Source organism: Pleurodeles waltl, chromosome 12 (assembly GCF_031143425.1).
Source record: "Pleurodeles waltl isolate 20211129_DDA chromosome 12, aPleWal1.hap1.20221129, whole genome shotgun sequence".
Classification (NCBI taxonomy): domain Eukaryota; kingdom Metazoa; phylum Chordata; class Amphibia; order Caudata; family Salamandridae; genus Pleurodeles; species Pleurodeles waltl.
Window position 1 is genome coordinate 519,232,312 of NC_090451.1, and position 27,036 is coordinate 519,259,347.

Sequence of the window (27,036 nt, forward strand, 5' to 3'; positions counted from 1 at the left end):
ACCGTACCATGCTGGATCTGTGGGATGAGAACCAGATACAGGGCCAAAAAAAGCTCAAGGGTAGGCAGAGATGTGCATGGTGTGGCTAAAGGCAGCCCTACAGATCCACTGACTGCAGCACATGGCCTCTGGCTGTTCCCTATGGGCCTTGAAGCAAAGAGACCGGGGTGCACGCCAAGGACACAGCACACACGTAGAGCCTATTGGACAAGGTCAAAGGCCAAGAACAGTGTGTGAGGGGAATGTGCACAATTGGATTCCCATGTTCAAAACCCAATGGCCATGGACTTCAGTTGCACCGGATTATACTCCCTGTAGATATTTTGGGGAAAGCACAAGGTATTTCATATCAAAGGGACTAAATTCACTGAATTCTTTCTAAGGGAAATTATAGTTGCTAATCAGAGCACAAAATAACTTTTTTTTACAAAAGCATCCCCTAAAAACATATTCGAAGGGATATTATGGTTCCGATCCACCACCTAAAATGACAGAAATTTGCCCAGTACTGTTAGTTGGAAAACTGTAATGCACCCCACTATATATTGCTCATGAACTGACACATGGTTTCAAAGATGTCATCACAAATTTTGTTTGACTGTCACACGCCACTCAGTGACGAAGGAGGATGACTCGGCTGACTATGGCTTCAGGCCCCCGACTGTGGTGGTTGATGATGTTTGCCACAGGTGTCCTGGGGTCCATGCTACTATGGCTTTGCAAACTAGAACTACACCTTTTCTTCACTTGACTCTCAGGATGGCAAAGGCAAGCAGTCAAAAGGTTTTCAGAGATATAGCTTAAGAGGGCAAGAAAAAAAGAACTCAACAGTCAACTAACAGGTTCAATGATATTTTGTCCAGCCCCCTGCTAACCTTTTTGGTTGAAACTATTTCAATCACACAACATACTAGATTAGATTAGATTAAAGTATTTATAGAGCGTATGGCTACCCGGAGGCCTCCCAGTGCTAGTTCGGACCACTACACACCAATGAAGAGGTTAGTCTCTAAATAGCAAGGTTTTAAGCGATCTGCAGAAGAAGAGTTCGTGGCTGGTCATACGGAGGTCAGGAGGAAGGGAATTCCATAGTTTGGCTCGTAGATAGGCCACGGACCTACCGCCCACCAGGCTGTTTTCACTGAGGGAAGCCTGGCTAGAGCAGCCGTTGAAGATCTGAGAGACCTGAGTGGGGTGTAGAAGGAAACAACTGATCTTAATTGGAAGGGCTATCTATTGTGTAGAGCTCTGCGTACCACGCACAGGGCTTTGAACTTTATTTGTTGTTCCACAGGGAGCCAGTGGAGAGAGGAGAGGGCCATTTTAGCAGATTGATATCTAAGAATGTTCAGTAGGAGCCAAGCCGTGGCATTCTGAACCACTTAGAGTCTTCAGATCACATACTTAGGGGATCTAAGATACAGAGCATTGCCATAGTCTAGTTGTGAGATGATCAGGGCCTGGACTATGAGCTTTGTTGCAACGAATGGAAGAACTTAAAAAACTTTCCTTAAAAGTCTAACAAGACTAAAGCAGGTCGCTGCTATCTTTTTCGCTTGATGGTGCATAGTGAGCCAATAGTCCAATCAGACCACTAGGCTTTTTATGATATCTTTAGGAGGAGGCAAAGACTTCAAAGAGTCCAGGATGGGTATTTGAGGCACAGGGAGGGAATAGTTCCCCAACAGCATCACCTCTGTTTTGTCATCATTTAATCCAAGTTTACTGTCCGACATCCATCTGGTTACTGCCTGAAGACAAGGAGTCAGGGAGGAGTGATCAGTAGTAGACCTGGTGGAGAAAGAGACGACCAACTGAGTATCGTCCGCATATGACACCAGAGAAAGACCGCATGGTTTTATGATCTCGGCTAACGGGTACATATAGAGATTAAACAATGCGGGGCTTAAGGAGGAGCCCTGAGGCACCCAACAATTAACTGAGATGCAATTGGAGAGGAAAGAACGGTCAGAAACCTGAAATTCCTACCCTCCAGAAAGAAAGAGAGCCATTTCAATGCATTACCAGTGATCCCAGCCTCCGCCATTCTCTCGATCAAGGTGCAGTGGCCAACCGTGTCAAAGGCTGCACTAAGATCGAGCAGGATGATAGCTGCCGCACCACCCTAATCGAGGCGTCTTCTAACCTCTTTCATAGCTGGGAGCAATGCTGTCTCAATGCTGTGTAGAGGCCTGAAACCTATTTGCGTAGGGTGGAGGACATTGTGGTACTCAAGAAAGCCAGAGAGTTGGGTGTTTACATGTTTTTCATTCATTTTAGACACTGCTGGCAGCAGGGAGATTGGCCTGTAGTTGTTAAGAAGGGCTGCGTCAAGGTGGGGCCTTTTCAGCAGTGGCTTGACTATGGTGTGCTTCCAATGGTCCAGGACCAGACACATAGTGAGGGAGGAGTTGATGACCCCAAAGCCATGGTATGAGGAGGTTCTGAGTCGAGTGGGGGACCCGATTTTAAGGAGAGAAGTAGGTTATTGACCGGGTCATCTGTGAGGGGGGGGTCTAAGACAGTGTAGTGTTGCAACATGTGCTGGCACATGTGGTCAGGCGGTTGGTGGATCTTTTCCGGGAAAGCCGAATAGATGTACTAAGATTTTCCTTTGGTAAAAAACGCTACGTTGTTACTATGTTCTTGTGATGCATCCATTGAATCACTATGTGTGCATGGTTGGACAATGTCTTTGAGAATCTGAAAAACCTCCTTTGGAGAGTTTGAGGACTGCTCAATGCTCGAAGCATAGTAGGATGCCTGGGCAGATTTGATTTCTGCGCAGAAATGTATAATCAATTTCGGATAATCAAGTTTCAGTGAGTTGTCATAGGTCTTTCTCCAACTCATCTCAAGCAGCTCACATTCTTTTTTTAGCAGATGTAAATGAGGAGAAAACCATAGAGCGCCTTTGTTGTGTCAACCTCCTGCTTTAGTGGTGTACGGTAGCACCAAATCCAGGGCATTGGTTATCCACCTATTAAACTTCTCTGAAAAACATGCAGTGTAATCTCTAGGGGCCGGTTTCAGACTTTCAAGAGTGTCAGCCCACTCATTAGCATTGAGCTTGTGTCAGCAGCGGTGTAATTGTCTAATGCTAGGAGGCGGCCTGGGAACCGTGGGGATAGAGAGGTTCAAAGAAATTAGGAAGTGGTCTGACCAGACCAAGGGGCAAGGAGGCAAGGATGTGAGGCCGGTGTGCCCCTTAGCATGAGTGGGACCGCAGATCAATTGGACCAAAATTAGAGCTGCAAGATCCAGAAGAAGGCCTTTGGCAGCTGGGTTGCTTGTGTCATCTGCATGAATATTAAAATCCCCCATTAGGGTGAAATTAGGTTTGTTACATACTAGGTCTGCGACCTGATCAGGAAGAGATCTATCTCAGGGGAGGGGCCTGAGGTGCACTGTGTATCACACAACATATGGTAGATTTGAGGGATTTTTAATTTTTGTGGTCGTTGAACTATAAAAGGCCTTCAATTGTGATTTTTCAGCATTTGAATTTCAAGTGTGCTAATGGAACCTTCATTGCTTCCTGAAAAATCTGGTCTTACCACTTATTAGGTTTACACTATTCCAAGTTTCTGATAGGTTTACCTACATCCTTAACCAATGTTGAAAACAGGATGTCATATGTCAGGCCTCTTCAGTAACAATCACTAATATCTCCAGTTATGGTAATAAAGTCCTCATTAATTCTAGATAGATCTTCAATCCCATCCCCCCATTACATTTGATTCTTCTATTATTAGAAATGGATGTTAGTATAGAAATGTCTAACAACTCAAGGATCACTGTCTGGGGATTAGAGAAATGTGCTTTTTCAAGGGATATTACAGGCTCATGGTCGCTCTCCATCATTCCAAAAGCACAGATATTCTACAATTTTCTAAATCTAGGGTAAGGGCCGGCTAAAATAAAAACTATCTTCAAAACTGTGCTACCACATCAAGATGCAGGGCTAAAAGTGCTGTTTACTGTCATGTCAGGTTAGTGTGCAAAGAAGTAGTACCAGGAAACCATCTATGCCGAGGGCCTTTCAGTAAAGGAAAGGCTTGTGATCAATACAGAAATGTGAATGCTGGCAATATTCAAGCTGTATGTGCACGCAATGGAGTGAAACATATTCCCTCGTAAGCCGCGGATTTCTGTGTGGCTAAAGAGAAGCTAGCTCTCTTTGTTCTTCAGGTGTAATATCTCTCATAGGGCTAACCTTGCTAGGTAAATTGTGCTGGTATAGTGCTGCAGATGGAAACTTTTAACTATTCTTGCATGTTTGTTTGAACTCTTAAGATTGAAGTTTGTATGTTCTGTTAAAGTTCCTGTTGTGGAATTTTAAAGACATTTCCGTAAAAATAACATTGTTATGCATGAGTGTGTAAAACATTAGAATTCCAGCATGCACCTACATTGCGAAGAGCAAGGAACCACAGATGTTAATGATGTTCTATGTTTTCAGCTTCAGCAGTCAAGTAAAAACTATATTCAACTTCTAAAAAAGATGGTATATTATCACATCTTGAAAAAGTGTTTCTAACATAGAAAGAGGTGAGTGTGTATAAATATACATCTAGCACGATACAGTGGCGGCTGGTGACATATGAAAGTAATGGGGCGTAAAAGTCGAAGATGAATTTTGCACAGCGTGCGAGCAAAGCAAGTGAACCTGACCATAATAAGGAGCATTCAGGAGAGAGGGGGGGGGGTTCTTACCCAGGGAAAATGTTGTAAACAAAGTGAACAAATCGTGCATTTTAAAGCAAACTTGAGAAAGCATGAAGGTTTATAAAGCACTATCAAAGCGTGGACTTGAAATATTTAAATATCTTGCACTTACATACGCAACTAGTGTATATATATTATATGATCTTTATAAGAACCTGTCTGACGTTTTCTTCATAAAGTCTAGTAATGACATCAATAACAGAAATGTAATATAATGATATAGCTGCTCTGTTTTGTAATCAGGGAACTTCATAAGTGACTGAGATAACAAAGCTTATTGAAAATAGCTTTACAAATTAAACTACTAAGGAAATACAAGTTATTGTGATTTGTCTGACTGGACACCATGAGACAGCAAGACGAACATGAAAGTGCACCTTACAAGGCACTTCGTGTATTATTCGGGGGGTAAGAAATATGATCGCCTCGCCCCCATCCTGCTGGAACTCGATTAGCTCACCTTGCTAGACCACTATGTCATCGAAATTAGCTGCATCATTTACAAACATTGTAAATGATACAGCTGGCTATGATGCTATAGTGACCCAACAAAGCCATAATGACCAGCAGCTCCCCTGGCCTGGTCACATGAGCAGACTAGTGTGCATGATCAAAGGCAAAAGTATCCTCCAGGGATTTCCTTTCCCAAAGGTTATTCTACAGCAGAGCAGACTGCGGAAAGAGGCCATCTGATCTGTGCTCAGGGAGCCCCGTGTATTTTTTATGTCCTTACAAAATGGCTTTCATTTATTGCTTGCATTTGGAAGGGGCAAAAGAGCCTGCTTTTGGCAAACTAGTTTTATTATTCAAGCTGCAAGCCATTTCTCAGGCCATAATCACAGAACTCAGGAGAGGCTGTAAAACTATGTTGGTGAGGTGAAGGGAATCCCAAACTTCTTGCCTTTGATGTGCACGCACAACGACAGTCCATTGTGAATTTTACATTTATCTCTTCATATGTGCAAGCAGATGATCACAAAAATCAAATAAAACCACAGTGTATTAGCAATACATTTGGAAAAGATAAATAACAGGTCTTTCGTCTTTTGAAAAACTTTTAAACTTTTGAAATTAGGACAGAGATGGTGTTTGTGGGCTTAGGGAGGAGGGGTTCTATTATATCTATGTCCTGTTGATGCTGGATCGCATTGTTTACTCTGCCAGTCGCTTTGGCAAGTTATTTTGAGAACTGTAATTGTAATGAGTGACAAAACACCTAGCTATATGGTCCGTGTAAAAGAGATAAACTGTGCAGTGGATGGTAGTAAGCTGTGAATAAATCAAAGCAAGGGTGCTAGTCAGAAACACTACATCCTCTCTCCTTGGCACTTTGATATAGTTGGAAACAATATTTTTCGACCAGTCTGTCTCTGAGTTGGAAGTAACAATAGTCACGTATGTTGACATTTTGGAATTTAACTCGACATGCTGCAGTGCTGACACAGTAAGTAATTAACTGGTAATAACCCTTATGTACCAACATCCGAACTTGTAGGTTTTGATATAAACATGGCACCGGCTGGAGAAGCTCAATATTCATGGTTGTCAGTCACTCACAATGAATCAATTCATTAGTGTGTCTAAATCACAGCAGGTTTCTTTTAGCATAAGGACAGCAATGTGCGCTACAGGTGCCCTACTGCCAAGCACAAAAAAGCCACTTTTCATGCCAGAGTATGAGGAGTGGACAATTTGAGGCTCGGAACCCCCTAGGACTCATTGAGACCATGTAGATTTATATTTTTGCAGTTTTATATAGCACAAACGAGAACCGAAGCCGAAGGTACCTTTGGAGCACTTTGAGCTCCAGTTATGTTAAACAAGGACTAATTTGTGCTCTATATTAGGTACAGGGAGATTCAGGGCCAGATGTAGGAACCAGTTTGCGGGACCGACTCGCAAAATGCATTTCCGACTCGCAAATAGGAAGGGGTGTTCCCTTCCTATTTGCGACTCGCAGTGGTATGCAATTCCATTTGGAGTCGCAGTTACTATCCACTTGAAGTGGATGGTAACCCACTCGCAAATTGGAAGGGGTTTCGGATTTTTTTTTTAAGTGCAGCTCTTTTTCCTTTAAGGAAAATGGGCTACACTTGAAAAAAAAAAAACTGCTTTATTAGCAAGCAGTCACGGACATTCACGGAATTTGCGACCCACCTCATTAATATTAATGAGGTGGGTCTTTGCGACCCCATAGCGACTCGCAGACGGTGTCTGAGACACCGTTCTGCATAGCAAATTGCGAGTTGCAATTTGCGAGTCGCTCGGACTCGCAAATTGCAAGTTGCAATTTGCTTTGTACCTACATCTGGCCCTAAGTGATTTGCCCAGTATTATGGATCACAGGATGCTGTGCGACGGCAAGACACAAACCTGGCTTCCCAGCACGAAAGTTAGTGTAGGAAAGTACCCTCTTTCTGGCATGGTTACCCCCCTTTTTGCCTGTTGTCAGTATGTTTTGACTGTGTTCACTGGGATCCTACTAACCAGGACCCCAGCGACTATGCTTTCTCCCTTTAAATTTGGTTGCTTGCACCACACACACCCCACATTTGGCATACTGGTGCCCCCATATAAGTCCCTAGTAAATGGTACCCAGGGCATTGGGGCACCAGGGGTCCCCCATGGGCTGCAGCATGTATTATGCCACCCATGGGAAGCCCCTGCAAAGTGTATCTGCAGGCCTGCCATCGCAGCCTGCATGAAAAGGTGCATGCACCCCTTTCACTAATGGTCACTGCACCAGGTCACTGTAAGTCACCCCAATGGCAGTCCCTCCAAGCCCAGAGGCCAGGGTGCAGGTACCTGTGTGTGAGGGCACCCCTGCATGAGCAGAGGTGCACCCATGAACTCCAGATCCATTTTCCTGGACTTCGTGAGTGCGGGGATGCCATTTTACGCGTGTACTGGACATAGGTCACTACCTATGTCCAGCTACATAATGGTAACTCCGAACCTAGGCATGTTTGGTATCAAACATATCGGAATCATACCCCAATACTGTTGCCAGTATTAGTTGTATGATTCTATGCACTCTGGGGGCTCCTTAGAAGGCCCCCAGCATTGCTCCTACCAGCTTTCTGGGGTTTTCTGGGCAGCCCACGCTGCTGCCACCCCTCAGACAGGTTTCTGCCCTCCTGCTGCTTGATCAGCTCAAGCCCAGGAAGGCGGAACAAAGGATTTCCTTTGGGAGAGAGGGGTAACACCCTCTCCCTTTGGAAATAGGTATTACATGGCATGGGAGGATTAGCCTCCCCAAGCCACTGGTATGCTTTGAATGGCACATTTGGTGACCTCCTTGCATAAACCAGTCTGCACCGGTTCAGGGACCTCCAGTCCCCGCTCTGGCGCGAAACTGGACAATGGAAAGGGGAGTGACCACTCCCCTGTCCATCACCATCCCAACGGTGGTGCCCAGAGCTCCTACAGAGGGTCCCTTGATTCTGCTATCTGAATCCAAGGAGGGCAGAGGCCTCTGGGAGCATCTGAGGGGCCATGTCAGGCAGGTGACGTCAGAACCCCCTCCTAATAGGTGGTCACCTGGCTACATATTACCTCCCCTTTCCAGGGCTATTTAGGGTCTCTCTTTTGGGTGTGTCCTCAGATTTGATTAGCAAGATTTCAGCAAAACTCCTCAGCAACGTCTACTTCGACTTCTGCCCACTGGAACCGCAAATGGACTTCACAGGAACCTACAATCTGCAGCTCCAGCGATGATTTTGCCCTGCAACATTGTTTCTCCGGCTTCTGCAACATTTCCCCAGCTGTGCATCCTCTGAGGGCGGCAAGTCTCCAGTCTGCATGAGAAGGAAGAAGGAATCTCCCTTAGAATGAAGGAGTCACTACCCTGCATCTGCAGATACCAACTGCAACGACGATCGATCAGCTGCGTGGTCCTCCTCTCATCCTGAGCTGCGTGGATCCTGCATCACAGGTGGTGGTCTGGAGTGGTCCCTTTGTTCCTGTCTGCCAGCTATCCAGCTTTGGTGAAGGTAAGCCCTTGCCTTCCCACGCAGGACAGTACCCCCGTGCACTGCGTCTCTTGCATCTACCAAGATTGTTGGCATCTCCTCCAAGGGATATTCAGGCTCCGTGTAGCCCCAGCGCTCCTCCCTGTGATGCACAGCCCTCTGCATGCTTCTCCTGCGGCGTGGGACCCTTCTTCAGTTGTGCTGCGTGGGCTCCTCTGCGACTCCTGGGTCCTCTTCCAGTGGGTCTTCTGTGGGCTGCCTCTTCTTCTGTGGACTCTGCATTGCTGAGGGTACACCAAGCTGAGGGTACACCGAGACCTCCCTTCGTAGGTGGAGTCCCCCGGACCTTGCTGGTCCCTGGCAGGTCCACTTTTCGTTTACCGCAACTCTCGCCATTGCCAAGCCATGTTGGTGGCTTTTCCATGCCACAGACAGACTGCAATCTTCAATCCGGCATGGGATATCGACTGCATCCTCCAGGAACTCTTCACTGACTTCTGGGCTGCATTGCTGACGGTCTTCGACTTACTGTCGACCAACTCCTGCAACCACAGACTTGGGGTAGTGGCTCCTGCCACCACCGGACACTCCTATGAGTTCTGGACTTGATACCCTTCTTTTTCAGATCTTCTTCCTTGAGGGTCCACCGCTGGTTTCTTGTAGTTTTGTCTGGGTGGTGCATTATTATTCTTTTCAGTTCTTTTGGTGGTTTGGGGAAAAAGAACGAGTTACTTACCTTCGGTAACGACTTTTCTGGTGGATACATTAGCTACCTGTGGATTCCTCACCTAATGAATACTCCCATGGCGCCAGCATTCGACGGAAATCTTCTTACTAGTCTCTGCACGTCGACGAGGACGTCACTCTAGCCCACGCGACGCCGTCTGACGTCATACAGGCAATAAGAGGTCCTCGACGACGTGCGGACGTCAGTACCAATAATTTTTTACGTGCATGAGAACAACCAGGTAATGCAATGAAAGAGCAAGGCAACATCCCATTACATTGTAAAAATACACAACATTGCATGAATAACTGTAAATCTTTTATATATATATATAACTCTCTCTTTTTAAAATATATATCTACACATCAAGTATATACACAAAGATGTATACCTATATACATATAATATATACAACATCTATTGCACCCTCAAAGACCAAGAGGAGCGTACTCAAGGATTACTTGGTAAGACCAGAAAGGCAACGGGGAGGCGGGTGGGACCGTGAGGAATCCACAGGTAGCTAATGTATCCACCAGAAAAGTCGTTAACGAAGGTAAGTAACTCGTTCTTCTGATGGATACAACTACCTGTGGATTCCTCACCTAATGAATAGAGTCCCAAAGCAGTACCACGCCCGGCGGTGGGTGCCTAAATGGTCAAACCAAGAAATCCTGCAGCACTGACCGTGCAAAATGGCCGTCCCTTCTAACCTCAGAATCCAAACAGTAATGTTTTGAAAAAGTGTGAAGGGACGACCAAGTTGCGGCCTTGCAGATGTCGACCACAGGAACACCTCTGGCCAAGGCCGAAGTGGCCGACTTAGCTCTGGTGGAATGAGCTCTAATGCCCTCAGGAGGATCCTTCTTTGCCAAAGAGTAACAGATTTTAATGCAAAGAACAACCCACCTGGATAGTGTTCTCTTGTGGACTGCCTTTCCTCTCCTCTTGCCCACGCATCCAATAAACAGCTGACCCTCCAGCCTGAAATCCTTTGTTCTATCAATAAAGAAGCTCAACGCCCTCTTTGGGTCCAGACGGTGCAGTCTTTCTTCCTCTTTGGAAGGATGAGGCGGAGGATAGAACGTGGACAAAGTAATTGCCTGAGCCAAATGGAAGGGTGAAACAACCTTCGGGAGGAAAGCAGCCTTGGTCCTCAACACCACCTTATCCCCATAAAAAGTTGTATAAGGGGGCTTTACTGATAAGGCCTGCAACTCACTCACTCTCCTTGCTGATGTTATAGCTATCAGGAAGACTGTTTTTAAAACCAAATACCTTAAGGGGCAAGAATGCATAGGTTCAAAAGGGGACCCCATAAGGAAAGTCAGGACCAAGGACAAATCCCATTGCGGCATAACGAATGGCTTTGGAGGATATTTATTTAGAAGACCTTTCAAGAATCTGATAACAATAGGGGATTTAAATAAAGATGGTTGGTCTGGAAGACATATGAAGGCTGACAAGGCTGATAAATAACCCTTAAGGGTAGCCACTGCACAACCTTTCTGCGCTAGAGACAGAGCAAAAGACAAAACGTCCGAAAGATGAGCATGCAAAGGATCAATCTGCCTCTGCCCACACCACGCAACAAATTTAGACCATCTATTAGCGTAGATAGATTTAGTGGAGTGTCGCCTGGCCGCTAATATAACATCCACTACCTCAGGCGGGAGAGAGAAGGAACTCAGGTTGCCCCGTTCAATCTCCAGGCATGTAGGTGCAGACTCTGGAGGTTGGGGTGTAGAACCTGCCCCTGCGACTGCGAGAGGAGGTCTGCTCTGAAAGGGAGACGGAGCGGAGGGCACATTGAGAGTTGGAGAAGGTCGGAGTACCATACCCTCCTTGGCCAATCCGGAGCTATTAGGATGACTAGAGCCCGGTCCTGGCGAATCTTCCTCAATACTCGAGGAATCAAGGGTATGGGAGGAAACGCGTAAAGCAACTGGCCGCACCAGGTTATTTGAAACGCGTCCCCCAACGCTCCCTGCATCGGATACTGGAGGCTGCAGAATAACGGACAATGCGCGTTCTCTCGAGTGGCAAACAGATCTACCCGAGGAAACCCCCACCTCTGGAAGATTAAACGGACTTGATCTGGATGGAGACGCCACTCGTGGTCTGCCGAGAATTGGCGACTGAGACTGTCCGCACGCACGTTCAAGACTCCGGCCAGATGGTTTGCTATCAAGCAAATCTGATGGTCCTTTGCCCAGGACCATAGTCGAAGAGCTTCTCTGCAGAGAAGGTACGACCCCACTCCTCCCTGCTTGTTTATGTACCACATCGTGGTAGTATTGTCCGTTAGGACCTGTACCGACTGACCACGAAGGGAAGGGAGGAAGGCCTTGAGAGCCAGACGTACAGCCCGTAACTCTAACAGATTGATGTGAAACATCTGTTCCTCTGGAGACCAAAGGCCTTTGATCTCCAGATCCCCCAGATGAGCTCCCCACCCTAGAGTGGAAGCATCCGTTATGACTGTGGCCACTGGTGGCGACTGCTGGAACGGCTTTCCTTGTTAAAGATTGTTGCTTGCAATCCACCACTTCAAATCCACAGCAGCATCTCTGGAGATCTTGACAGTACTCTCTAGATCCCCTTTGTGTTGAGACCACTGCCTTCGGAGGCACCACTGAAGAGCCCTCATGTGCCAGCGAGCATGCGTGACCAACAGAATGCAGGAGGCAAACAGACCGAGCAGACGAAGGACCTTGAGGACTGGAACTACCGCTCCATTTCGAAACATTGGAACCAAATCCTGAATATCTTGAATCCGCTGAGGCGGAGGAAAGGCCCGACCCAATGTTGTATCCAGTACTGCCCCTATGAACAGGAGGCGCTGAGAGGGCTCTAGGTGAGATTTGGGCTCGTTTACCGAAAAACCCAGGTCGAACAACAACTGGGTTGTTGACTGCAGATGATGCGACACAAGCTCCGGGGACTTGGCTTTGATCAACCAGTCGTCCAAGTAAGGGAATACTGCTATCCCCTTCCTTCTGAGTTCTGCCGCAACCACCGACATCACCTTCGTGAAGACTCGAGGTGCTGAAGTAAGACCAAACGGAAGGACCGCAAACTGATAGTGCTGCGATCCCACCACAAACCGGAGATACTTCCTGTGTGACTTGAGTATCGGGATATGAAAGTAAGCATCCTGCAAGTCGACAGACACCATCCAGTCTTCCTTGTTCAACGCCAAAAGCACCTGTGCTAGGGTCAGCATCTTGAACTTTTCCTGCTTGAGGAACCAATTCAAGATCCTCAGGTCCAGGATTGGTCTCAAACGACCATCCTTCTTGGGAATCAGGAAATACCTTGAGTAACATCCTCGACCCCTTTCCTGCTCTGGGACCAACTCCACCGCGCCCTTTGAAAGGAGGGCTTGTACCTCCTGTTCTAGCAACAGGAGGTGTTCTTCTGAACAATAAGAAGGACGGGCGGGATGAGGGGCGGGAACTCCCGAAAGGGAAGGGTGTAGCCTTTTCCCACAATACTGAGAACCCAAGTGTCCGTTGTAACAGTCTTCCATTTGGTGAGAAAATGCTGTAATCTTCCCCCTACAGGAGAGGAGTGAGTGGGAAATGGTGGAAGCCTAAGGCTGCTTCCCCTGCTGCACCCCGCCAGAGGATGAGGAAGAGGCAGAGTGCTGCTGAGAGGCTTCTCTGGTGCGGACCCTACCTCTCCCCCTAAAAGATCTATAGGGATGGGAAGAGGCAGGTTGCTGATATCTTCCCCGAAAGGAAGAGGAGGAAGAGCCACGCCCAAATCCACGAAACCTCCTGAAAAATCTGGAAGAGGCCGTGGAAGAAGGAGATTGGAGCCCTAACGACTTAGCCGTGGCCCTGCTCTCCTTAAAACGTTCCAAGGCCGAATCAGCCTTGGCTCCAAACAGTTTGTCCCCATCAAACGGGAGATCCAACAATGTGGACTGTACATCCGCAGAAAAGCCCGAGTTACGGAGCCAGGCCTGTCTCCTTGCCATTACAGTTGTGCCCATTGCTCTGGCTACCGAGTCGGTGGTATCCAGTCCTGTCTGGATAATCTGGGTCGCAGCAGCATGGGCATTTGAAACAAGATCCAAAAGACCCTGGGGAAGCTCTGTAAATGATGAGGAAATGTCATCCATCAGAGCATGAATATACCTCACCAGGATACAGGTTGCGTTGGTGGCCTTCAACGCCAGACTGCAGGACGAAAAAATCTTCTTGGACTGCGCCTCTAGTTTCTTTGAATCTCTGTCCCCAGGCACCGTCGGGAAAGAACCAGGCGCTGACTTAGATGAACAGGAGGCCTGCACCACCAAGCTCTCCGGCGTAGGGTGCCTAGACAGAAAACCAGGGTCAGTCGGAGCCGCCCGATACCTCCTGGCCACGGCTCTGTGAACTGCTGGGGAAGATGCCGGCCTCTTCCACACCTCTAACACCGGATCCAGCAGAGCGTCATTAAATGGCAAAAGAGGCTCCGCCGCAGCTGAGGCCGGATGTAGCACCTCTGTTAGAAGGTTTTGTTTAGCCTCCACCACCGGCAAAGGCAGGTCCAAAAAACTAGCTGCCTTCCGTACCACTGCATGAAAGGAAGCAGCCTCCTCAGTGTATTCTCCCGGGGACGAAAGATCCCACTCAGGGGAAGTGTCCAGCCCACTGGCCGACTCCAGACCACGCAGCCCATCACCCGAGTCCTCTAGCTCTCCTTCCTCCAGGGCTCATTGGTACTCCTGCTCCTCTAATACACGGAGAGCACGTCTCCTCGAATGAAGCCGTTGTTCAATACGCGGAGTCGACAATGCCTCCGCCGAAGTCGAAGATCGGCGCCGATCTTCAGAAGCCACCGACGCCGCGTCCGGCGCCACAGGTAACTTCGGCGCCGACGAAAGAGCAGTTGAAGCAGATGGACCCACCGGAGTCACAGGCCGAAATCCCGACGTCGACGTCGACGGGATGGAAATCCCCGGGGCCAATCCCTCTGAAGCCACCGGAGCGGCCACCGGCGCCGACACTGGCGCCGAGCCCACGTTCCCAAAAGGGAGAAAGGGCATAAAGGGTGCCGGCCGTAGAGGCGCAGGATCACCCAATGAAAAGGCCAAAGGCCCAGCCGGAGCACCCCCTGGAGCCATCTGTTGGAAGATGGCATACATCGCATTCAAGAATGCGGAACTATCGGCTCCAGGGGTGGGAAAAGCCGGATACTGGGGTGCCTGTCTCGGAGGCGACCCCGACGCCGGCCTCGACGTCTGCAACGCCGGAGAAAACACCTGAGGCTCCAATACCTAAATCACCGACGCCTGTCCAGGTGAAGTTGGAACGAGTCTCCTTCGAATGACGCTGAGATTCTCTACGGCGCCGGGAGTCTCGATGACGCCGATGTCTTGGAGAAGAAGACTTCTTGTGATGCTTCTCCTTCGATTTCGCCATAAACAGCTTCGCTCCTTCGCAGTTCCTTGAGGGCCTTTGGATTCATGTGCTGGCATGAATCACAAGTCGAGACGTCGTGGTCGGAGCTCAAACACCAAAGGCAATCGGAATGAGGATCCGTCACCGACATCTTGCCTCCACACTCACGACAAGGCTTGAATCCAGACTTTCTCTGCAACATTATTACCACAGCGAAAGACTACGCAGCAAAAATACACTGTAACCACAAAAGTAACAGTTGCTCCCTCGAAGATAACCGTTTCGAATGCACGGAAAAAAGGGAACTGACATCCGCACGTCGTCGAGGACCTCTTATTGACTGTATGACGTCAGACTGCGTCGCGTGGGCTAGAGTGACGTCCTCGTCGACGTGCAGAGACTAGTAAGAAGATTTCCGTCGAATGCTGGCGCCATGGGAGTATTCATTAGGTGAGGAATCCACAGGTAGTTGTATCCATCAGAAAACAGTAACTTACTGCTTTCTTCCTGGTCCCTGGGGGGCTCTGTGGTACCTACCTTTTGGGGTTCCTAGTTACTCCAGCTCCCCTCTAGAGATTCCACTTACCTGGGAGGGGGGCCTGCATTCAAATTCCATTTTTTTAGTGTATGGTTTGGGTTCCCAATAGGGTCACTATTGTCTATTACTATTGTACTGTTTTCTATTGCTTTTTATGCCTATTTCTGAGTACTGACGTACATATTTACTTTGTTTACTTACCTCCTGTTGGGGTATTGCCTATATAGAATTTTTGGTATGTGTTACTATTATAAAGACCCTTTATTTTTGTAACACTGAGTGTTTTCTTTCATGTGTGTAAGTGCTGTGTCGATACGGTGGTATTGCATGAGCTTTGCATGTCTCCTAGATAAGCCTTGGCTGCTCATCCACAGCTACCGCTAGAGAGCCTGGCTTCTAGACACTGCCTACACTTCACTAATAAAGGGATAAATGGACCTGGTATAAGGTGACCAGGCCAGCTTCCTACAGTCAGAAGTTCTGGCCTTACGCCACATGTAGATTTGTTTAGATCCCTGCAGATTTTTTACATGTTTTATTCCCTACTGCCTAGGAAAAAAAACCACTGTCCATGCCAGGATGTGAGGGTGAAGAAATTGGAGGCCAGAAGCCCCCCAGGAGCGCACTGCCTAATAAATCTGGCACCAGAATGTGTCTCATTCTCCATTCAGTAAATAATAGATGAATATGAAACCATCATTGATGATGGGTAGAAGGAAGCTGTCACTCACACGCCACAACTCTGTCATGGTTCGGCACACTCAGAATCCACTGTGCAACCAACCATCAACAACGTCGCCATTCGCCGAAAAGCCCTTCTTTATGGACTACATTAGCAAACGGATCAAATCAGCTGGACTGGATACAATTGGCCGTTAATTTGTATTAAATCGGTTTATAAGGAAATGTGTGGGATTGAGCAATGATTTAATAGTTGTTGATTGTTTTATCTTTGCGTTTTGTGTATTATGTGTATGCTGAAATGCAGATAAGATTTTTTTTTCCTCACTGTGCCTGTGTTGGTAGTTGTAAATACTCTAGAAAGTTAAAAACGAAAGTGTAGTAAATAAGTGTGTTCCAATAATAAATGGGAAATTATTGAGGATAAAACGGGGTGAGTATTTATCCCTCCATGGTTAATCACTAGCTCTATTTCAGATTTGAGGCCCAAGACTATAGTGGGTGAGGTTGGGCGACCCCTGGCATCAACATAAAATACCTCCTCAGCATTAATAGAACAAAACTACACATTTTCAGGAAGCTCTAGAATTAACAGCATGATTTGTAAGAATTCACCATAGTTATTGGGATATGACTTATTTTTCTCCACTAAGAAGAATTTTGTGTATGGGTCGGGAGATATTTCTTAGTTATTGCAAGCATGTGTTCTGCGCAGCTTTCCATCACACTTATCATAGATTGAAGAGGACATAACCCTAACCCACTTCTCGAGTCAAGTCCAGAGCATGTGAGGAGCTGTGAGTGAGAACAAGGATTTCCCACTAGTGCTTTCACAATCATATCAAGAATGTGAGATGATCAAACACGCTAAAGACATCTCTACTGTGCTCTTGTATCACAAAATGGCTTACAGCTTTTGCTGCCAGAAGATGGATTCTTGTAGACTTTATAACAACAACATGGGAGAAGATGCAATTAGGGGAGTAAAGGAGGGGGGGGTTGTACCTTGTGGTTGTGCATGAAAACATCAGAATGCTGCTTAAGTTTCGCCACTTCTTCCTTCATCTCATCTAGCTCCCGTTGAGCTATTTCACACTTCTGTTCCACTGTCAAGGTGTGCAGACGATCTGTAATTGAGCCGCGAGACTTGGATTTGCGTCTTCCTCGAGCCTGACCACCCAAAAAATGAAGAAAAAAAAGAAATACTGAAACTGCAAACTTCCCGCTTGGAAAAGACAAAGGGCAGCTATTTCCACAAGATTTGTATGATCTAATTATGTGGCTTCTTCTTGCTTGGCTAAGAATCACAAAGCTCTAGCCCCCCGGGCTCATGTGTCGTGCCATGACTCTGCCCTGTTCCATAAGAAGCCACCCTCTCATGTGTCTTTGGTACAAAGTGTTCAATATGTGGTGGTGACTGATGATTATAAATAAAAAACTTAAAGAACTAAATGGAAAACAGAGGTGTGCCATACTAAGAGCTAGACATTTAGCTGTATTCATTACCAGGCTAAAGTCAACGGAGGACATGCCTTCATCGACCGAAGGCAATGGGACCAGGTCTTTGGGGTCCAGCCTGCTGATGTATTTTTCAAGCATCTCCGTTTCATTTTTGGCTTTTTCAATTGCATTGCTGTGAGACAGCAGGGGAAGGAGACAGGGAAAACGAGAGACAGAGAATTAATGAATGACTGAATGAATACATGGCATACATTCTTGTAATCTCAGTGGAATGCTCACACATACCACATATTCTCAGTTCTTTGTGATCTTACAGCTTCAGTTTCCATACCTAGCTTATCAATTGTGGTAATTTCAGAACACCGTTTCCCAAAATGTGTGTGTGCACGACCCAACTACTATAAAGTACTTCTCCTTTTAATATTGACATAGAATAGATGTTGCAGGGGCCATGAGGATACTGTTAACAAGCCACTCTCTGTCATGTTTGACACTTTCTGCCAGTCTTAGCGTTTTAGCAAACATCAATTACACTATGGTCCTTAAGGCCCCACTGCAATAAGCTCTTAGGTGTTACTGTCTAAAAGGCCTTGACAGGTGAAAGGAGTCATACATTAAACTGGACCATCTGCTACTATCTGCATGAGGAGAAAGTAAGATAACTGCTTTCAGAGACGTATCTTCAACCTTAGGCTTTGGAAAAAAATGATTCTTTAGTTTTCCTTGCCGTTTACAGTGTTTATACCATCAGAGGATACACATACTTGGTGTTGTGCCCTGTTAATTTCCCACCCACTAGTTGTACAGAATCGGAAGACTTTGTTCCCACTGTAACATAGTTCACAGCACCCCTGTATACAGCAATTTGCATTTATCAATGTTGGATCATTTAACTAACATGCTTACCTGGTGCTAGCCTTGCTCTGTCTAGAAATGAACTTCCTGCTATGCACATACTATGCCACTGCCAGTACAAATATACAGGTCTCCATCATTTTTTTTATATATATATATATATATATATATATATATATATATATATATATATGTGTGTGTGTGTATATGACACACTCCTCCCAGATAGGCGCTTTTGCCCATAACACATGTTTTGCAACTTCTGCTCACTCTGGAAACTTGAAGTCCTCCCTAAAAATTCACATTTTGTTGAAGTAAAATCCATACAATGATATACCAGGCTTTCCCTACCTCTTCAAGGCTGGTGTTCTTTGATATAAAAACAGATTAGTCCACACTCAAGCTGCTCAGGCCAAACTCGGACAGGTGGTAACTACTACTTAGAACCTCTAACATGATGGGCCTAGAACCACCTTATTATGTTCATGTTGTCAAATGTCTTGCAAATAAAATTAGTCTCTCTCTCCAAACCCTTTGTTTAAGTCCATTACCAGTTTTTATTAGCGGGGGAATCAATTTTAGGAGACTCAAGCCAGCCTTAACTTAAATATGAGTGTAACTAAATTCAAAAGAGCAATGAATAGTCCCCATAGAGACAGTTTCTGCCAATTTTAATTGCCACCTACTTAATCAAATGCTAATGAGTAGACTAGACAACGAAGCATACATAAAGAGAGAAGAGACTTGCATAAGCCATTGTTAGCTCATACAGAGGATTAAAACATTATCTACAATTGACCAATCTTTCCTAAAGCCTGTTTGATTCAATTGCAAAATATTATTATTTACTATGGAACTTAAAAGACTGACCGAAGGCGTTTATCAGGGCCTACTAACTAACTCAGTCTCTAGACACTGATGTCAAGAGAAAACTGTGACCAACTGCGCCAAACATGAAGTTCTGGAGGAGAAGGAGATGAAAAATCACTGATGCAAGTACATGTAAATGTAAATAAATGTAAATTTTGCACTTGTATAGCGCACTACTCACCCGTTAGGGTCTCAAGGCGCTGTACTCATACCGCTATGGAACCCCTCCTGGCTTTTCCCTGTGAGGTGCCCCCAGGGTGAAGCCAGGCATCCAAGCGCTGTTGGGGCCGTTGTGGAAATTAAGCAAGCTATTGCCCAGAGTTGGACCCATTAATTAGATTAGGCACTGAGGCGAGAATTATCTGGTCCAAGGGAATTGAGCCCAAGACCTGCCGAAGCGGGACTTGAACCCTGGTCTTGAGCCAGATCTCTGCTTCAGGGTCTGCCACTCTAACCATTGTGCCACACTTCTCCACACATACATGAAACTTCCACCCTAAATGTGTTAGGTTCCCAGATGAGCTGGTGCTGGAATAGAGTGTGCAGCAGCCAGGTTCTGTTCCCAGCAACTATTCTTGAGATGTGACGCATATTTTTCTCAAAGCTTCCAATCTGGGTCCCAGTGCACTGTGCCCATCCTAGCACAGAGACAGATTAATCCAGACATTCAGTGTACTTCCAAGCAAGAAGCCCTAGAAGGCTCTTTTCCAGCATGGCCAACTGCACATTCTCACCTCGCAAGTGATCTAATTTTATTTTTTCAAGCGGGATCCTGGTTGAGACAGTTGAAGGACAAACGCAGCACAGCTGTAATATCAAACAAGTTGACCATATGCAGCAGCCCACCAAGACAATCAAAGACCTCCCTACGGGATAACTTCACAAGTTACTAAGGGAGAAATGGAGCATTTAGTTTTTGACAGTCAGATGTGCCGATCTAGGCATACTCTGTAGAAATACCAAATATGCATTTCTGTGGGATAATAATAGTTCATGCGGCACACTATATAAACAGCATTGTGGTACTTAATAATAATTGCTCATTATCTATCATTCACCCTGCTCCTCTCAGCGATGTCCCTCGAGATTAAACCTCCATTGCACTCATCCTTATACAGAAAGTCATTTTATCACCTCTAGTGAAATGTTTATTGTTTCAGCTATCAGCCTTACAATAAGTAAACCAACAGCTGGTTAAAACATAATTTCATATATACTTAAAACATATACAGTACAATCAAAAAACATATTGATGGCAAACATCACATAAGTGTTGGCATCTATAATTTCTGCAGATGCAAGACAGTATCATAATAAAACATATGGCAAGAAAAATAAGCCGAGAGTACAGTCAAGGAGCTCTCCACAAGTACTGTTCAGGAAAAAAACAGACAATTGATGCATCAGCGCAGAGTGGGGCTATATTAAAGTTCACATGCAAAGGAACATTTGTGCAATCCAACATCTAACTAAAAACGGTCAGCCACAGAAACATTTAAAAAATGCAGGTATGTAAAACATATCAGAGGACACAGACAGTGAGGTATCAACCTAGATTAAGCTCAGGGCAAAATCAGTCAAATAACGTCTCCATACAGGAAATAGGTCAAAAGCAACGTCCAACTCTAAAAAACATACATAAAAACAAAGAACAGACTCAACAGAAGAGGTCCCTCTCTTAGGGGTGGCTAGGCAGCCCATAAATATGATACAACGTAATTGAGAAGATATTTATCATCAGTTCCGAGGCAAAGCAACAGTGTCAGTTTAACAAATTTAACCTCACAATGTCTAAAAAAACGGGAAATAGCCAATGACTGCGTGCAGAGTCATAATGTGTGAAAAACAGCAAGAAGTGTAATAAATTGCCTTCCCTTCAAATTTACAACTGCAGTATTCCGAACCAGCAGCGAGTCCATTGCTTCTAACTGGTCGGCAGAATACCCAGTCTGTATTTTACATACAATGATAGCTTAAGCTCAGGGAAGATCAAATCCAGGTAGAATGTGATAGAGCGGTCCGTAGTAATAATTTACCTGTGTTCGGACGCTCTTTAGGCCGATGAATCTTTTGACTAAGTGGGAACTCTCTGTACTCTTAATCGATCAGTCGAATCAAATCAATAATCAATAACGAACATAAGCAATACCTTGATCAACATAACACTTAACAATTAATCCAGAATACATTTCGGCGAACCCTGACCTTTCAGTCAGGAATAACCACGCCAGTTTATTACAAAGTTAGTGAATTTATTTCCCTATATTAACAAAGCTAGCACAATATATATGTCTCAACACCAAATGATAAACGTAAATGAACATTAATAGCTGTCCATAACGGCGAAACAAGTGTAATCTATGTAGCATTTGAATCACAAGGCATTCGATAATGGCAATGCAAAGCACTAATACGATAATCTGTAATGAGCTAATTGCATACATTTAGTCAGCATAACAAGATTTCAAATTGCATCGTGCAACATATGGAATCCTCATCTAACCTCAAATTAGCATCGGCATGTGGGACTTCATGCAAAAACAATTTAGCAACATAAATTTAGAAAACTCCTAGCTAGGGATCTTATCAAAATCAGCAGTTGGTTACCTAAAAGAAACACAATGCAATTGTACAATTTCCTTTCATATTTACCAATTACGATCAGCATACAAGGAAGTCTTCGTCTCACAGGTACCATTCTTCGGTCAGCATGGGTACCGTTTCGATCAGCATGGGACGGGGCAAAGGGGCAGGGGTGGACGGGGCAATTGCCTCACGGCGGCAAGGTAAAACTACTACTTCATGCAAAGGGCATTTCAAAGTTAAAGTCTCTAGGGCCAGAATCATTAAAGTCTCTTTCTCTCGATTAGAGAAAGCATCAAAGTCTCTCAAAATGGCATTGCAGCAAAGTGGGCCATAATAGCTACGAAGTCTGCAAAATGGCGGGTATCGAGCTGGTAATGGCTGCAAAAGGCTACCTTCTTCTCGTGCACCTGGTTTTTATAGACAACAGTTCGAATCCAGTAGGGTCTCCATTGGAGGGTTCATAGGTTAGCTTCAAATTGTCCAATCAAAAACGACAGTTCTCAAGCTTTTACTTAAGCATACATTATCCTTGGAGATGGGTACGCAAGTTGCAACATTGTCTACCAATTAGCTCACTTTCAGAGCCTCCATTGTCCGCACCTGCAAGTCGACCTTGAAGTAAGAAGAAAATATGCCAGGCTGGCACGAAACTTTAAGATAAGCATGTGAACAGTTTCTGTGGAAAAGTACAGCTTCAAGCAGAAATACACGTTTAATAGCACATTGGAAAAAAAATACGAGCATCTAAACCGTGAGACCAGGCCACTAGGCCAAAGCCTCCACTAAAGTAATGCTAAGCTAAAGCATTTCAAACAAGCAAATCGTAGCACACGTTTACGATTATGTCGGATTAGTGCAATTCTAATACACCACGTTATATGAAGCACGCGTATAAATGTTGGCAAACTACTCTAAGGGCACATTTTGTCCCCGTACAATCTTTATTAGTTCGGTTAAAGTCACACATGATTATTTCACACTGCGTTAATAAATCAAAACCTTCATTTTCTGCTTCATCAATCCCTCCTCTGATGACTACTTGTCATCACACAAATTAAGCCCACAAATTTTATTCCATTAAAATTCTGTCAGTTCTCTTTTCCTTTTAGTTCCCCTAGTTTGTGCTTTGTATTCTTCTGCCATTCTTTTCATAATTTTCTCCTCCTTTCTTCTTTTTATTCTTTCCATAATCATTATTATTCCCCTTTTTATTCCCCAAATTCCAAATACACAAATTATCACTATTAAAATTCCCTCTATTATTTTTAACAATATTCCATTCCAAATTCCCCCAATCCAGTGTCCCACTGAAGCAAGTCCTTTTCCAACCTTCTCCCACACTCCTGGTTCTTTCAGTTCCTTCAAATCTGCACTTTCTTTTGTTAGATTAGCAAGCATAGTTTTAATTTTCACACTATTGTCAGGTATATAGGTACAACAGTGTCGCGCACCAAGCATTTTGCAAACACCGCCATCCTTTGCTAAAAGAATGTCTAAAGCAAGCCTATTTTGAAGAGTCATAGCTCTTTCCGCTGCAAGTTCAGCATCTATCAGGATTATAGCACCTTAAAACTTTGTCAACATGTTATCCACTATAGTAGACAACTTTCTTATTTTGATGGAATTCAACACAACTCCCAATGAAGGAATCATGGCTCCAAATATATCACCTACCACAGCAGCTGCGGTCTCTCTTTTCTGGATACGATGGGATCCAGATGTCTTTTGAATCATCGATAGGTCATCCAGTTGATAAACCTTTGGGAACACTATACCCAAATAACATCTCCCCCACCATCCCTTTGGAAGACGATAATAGGCATTATACCCACAAATGTAATATACACCTGGAATGACAGGGTCAAGTCCGTCCATCATGAATGTCCATTTGGCTTTAAAGATAAACGTGTGTTTACACTCACTCGCCCCTACAAAAATGTTGTCATAATAAGATTCACCTCGATATATACAAAACTTCCCTACATGCCAAGCATCTAAAGCAATTTTCCCTTGTGTCTTTATTGCAGCAAAATCATAATTATCTACTGAAGTCCTCTTATGTAACTCCTTTTCTAATTTCGCCTTCATTTGAGCCCTTCTATCATCTGTGCGATCTAAAAAGCTTATTTCTACTGCAGAGAGTGAGCAGGTAAGATTTTCCCTATGAGCATGAGCCGTTTCAAAAGGTTGCATTGGCTCGAAAAATTCCCTCATAATTTTTGCATCCCAATCTTTTGCAGTCTGGCTTAGCTGCGCTATTATAGGAACATAAGCAAAGGTAACATCATAATTTGAGTAAAAATACTGTATGTTAGTTTGACCATAAAACCTAGACATTACTATACTACATGTAATCCCGTATGTAAGAGGCATGTGGTGATATGTCACCCCTTCCTTCACTGATGTCGGTATCTGGGTACACACATAACAATCTTTCGCATCCATTGTCTCAACATATTCTGTTAGTAAGCGATAGAAAACATTATACGAAAGCTCTTTCCTATCATGCAAGAGTCTCTCATCCATTGCTAACCTTTTCAATGCAGTTAGTTCAGTGACAGTAACAGGAGCAAAAGTAGAAGCCTCAATATTCTCATTCTCACCCTTTCCATGCATTCCAAGCACAATTGCCATTATTATTAGTACACATGTAATTACCAAGCCTATACACACATATTTACAATATTTCTTTCTATTGTTTTGCGTCATGATCTGTATAGAATCAGAGAGCTAGAAGCACTTATAAATTAAACTTATTTAGCAATTCAGTTACAAAGCTGAACGAGCGCAATGTTCACACCGTCTTCTCCAAGAGCCAAGTCACTTATCGGTTAGCAGCATTTGTCTCAATTCGGCAATAACTCAGTCCTTATCTGTTAAGCAAATGTCTCATCCGGTTTAGCAATGTCTCAGCTGGTTGTTTGTTTCACGTTAGATTGTAGCAAGCAATATCATTTATCACCCTTTCAATCAACACTGTCCATAAAACTTTTCTTTTCTATTGGTATCTCTTCCTCTTCCTCTTCTTCGTTCTCGATGCTTAGAGATACAAACTCGTCAGTCCAATCATCATTGACTGCATATGCCCATTCTGGACCGGAATACCTTCTGTTTGGTATCCTTTTCCTTTTCAATTTTGCTTCTCTTTTCGATTCTGCCTCGCTGGTACTTTCCTCTTTTGTCAAGTCCTTTTCTTCACTCGAGGTTGGTACCACGACAGACACTTCTTTTCTTTTCTCTTTTACTTTTGGCCTTTCTCCGTCGTTCAAACCTTCTCCGGACCTTTGTTTTACTGGTGATATACTTAGTCTCCTCTTTGCACCATGTCCATTTGATGGACCTGCAACCTTTTCTGTAGAGGTTTGAGCTTTTTCGTTCTGCTCTGCCTTGTCCCCTCCTTCAGGGGAATCGATCACGTTCTCCTTTTCTTTTTCTGTATCGTCTGTTTCTGGGAAAGCCCTCTTCTGATCAGGCTCTCCTGCCTTTTCACCTTTTTCGAGCCCTTCGTCACCGTTACTTTCGTCAGGCTCTGTATCACTTTCAGCTGCTTCAGGTTCTTTGTCACCTTCAGCTGCTTCAGGCTTTTTGCTACCCTCAGCTGCTTCAGGTTCTTTGTCACCTGCAGCTTCTTCGTCGCTGTCTGAACTTTCTCCTTGGTCTTCCCCAAGTGAGTCGGACTCTTCGTTCTCCAATAATATCTCTCTTTCTCCTGCTTCTGCCTGTCCGTTTTCAGTTCGGTTTTGTTCTGTCTCAGCACTCAGCACTGTTTTATCAGGCACTGGCAATTTCAGCGCTTCAACTTCCTCATCTGTGGGACACAACACCTTCTTTGTGTGACTGGCGTGAATCCAGTTGGGAACCCCCGCACACTTCACAGCGGTAGTTGTCGTCAGGATCACTTGGAAAGGGCCTTTCCAACGGGGTTCCAGACACGACTTTCTCACGTGCTTCTTTACCACGACCCAGTCACCTGCTTTCAGTGCGTGTCCTGGACCTTGGATCGGTGGCAAGGTGGTCGCTTCCACCTGGTGAGAGAAAGAGCGAACCACGTCAGCCAGTCCTTTGCAGTAGTCTAACACCATATCATCTGTAATATTCAAAAGCGCGTTTGCGGGAACTGCAGGAAGTCTCATAGCCCTGCCCATGAGAATTTCGTGCGGGGACAATCCAGTTTTTCTATCAGGGGTGTTTCTCATTGACATTAGCACTAAGGGTAATGCGTCAGGCCATTTCAAGTTTGTCGATGCACATATTTTCGCCATTCTTGATTTCAGTGTACCATTCATCTGCTCCACCAATCCTGATGCTTCAGGGCGATAGCTACAATGCAGTTTTTGCTCAATGTTCAGCGCTTCGCAAAGTAACTTTATCACCTCGTTGTTGAAGTGACTTCCCCTATCTGATTCTAAAGAGATCGGGAATCCGAAACGTGGTATTAACTCTCTCAACAATAGCTTTGCAACTGTAAGGCTGTCATTTCTACGTGTGGGGTATGCCTCAATCCAGTGACTAAAAATGCACACAATCACCAACACATATTTCAAACCTCCATGCACGGGCATCTCAATGAAGTCCATCTGCATACGACTAAAAGGCCCGCTTGCCCTACCAATGTGACTCGCGTTCACAACTGTTCCCTTTCCTGGGTTCATCTGCTGGCAAGTGACACATCGATGGCAAACTGCTTCTGCAGCTTGACGAAATCTGGGGTTAAACCAATCAGTTTTTAACAATCTTATCATGGCATCTCTCCCTAGGTGAGCTTGCCCATGATAGAACCGCGCAAGCTGTGATAGGAGACTATTTGGCAAAACAAATTTTCCCTCATGTGAAACCCATAACTCGTCTTGTCTCTTTATACATTGTGATTTAATCCAGGAATCTCTTTCATCCTCCCTGACATTATTCTGTAGTGCTTTTAGTTCCTCTATTGTATCTACGACCTTCAAGGCAAATGCTTCAGCTGGTTCTAGTTCTGGCTCACTTATCGAATTCCACTCATCTCTGAGTAATATACAGTTCAAGGCACAAAATCTTGCGACTTGATCCGCATATGCATTTCCCAGAGAAACATAGGGCCTGATTCTAACTTTGGAGGACGGTGTTAAACCGTCCCAAAAGTGGCGGATATACCACCTACCGTATTACGAGTTCCATATGATATAATGGACTCGTAATACGGTAGGTGGTATATCCGCCACTTTTGGGACGGTTTAACACCGTCCTCCA

At 45.0% G+C, this 27,036-nt stretch overlaps 1 protein-coding gene across 2 annotated transcripts in view; it reads right to left on the reverse strand.

Annotated features, from left to right (window-relative positions):
• The window catches only part of CFAP263 (cilia and flagella associated protein 263), a 191,466-nt gene that overhangs the window by 151,810 nt on the left and 12,620 nt on the right, over positions 1 to 27,036 (reverse strand). The window contains exons 2-3 of one of the 2 annotated variants that reach the window (XM_069217411.1): positions 17,542 to 17,668; positions 17,041 to 17,205 (exon numbers count right to left, since the gene is read on the reverse strand). In XM_069217411.1, coding sequence (XP_069073512.1) covers positions 17,041 to 17,205; positions 17,542 to 17,668 — 292 coding nt within the window. Of the gene's footprint in view, positions 1 to 17,040; positions 17,206 to 17,541; positions 17,669 to 23,675; positions 25,833 to 27,036 lie in introns of those variants that run through there. The other variant, XM_069217410.1, reaches the window with a different exon arrangement.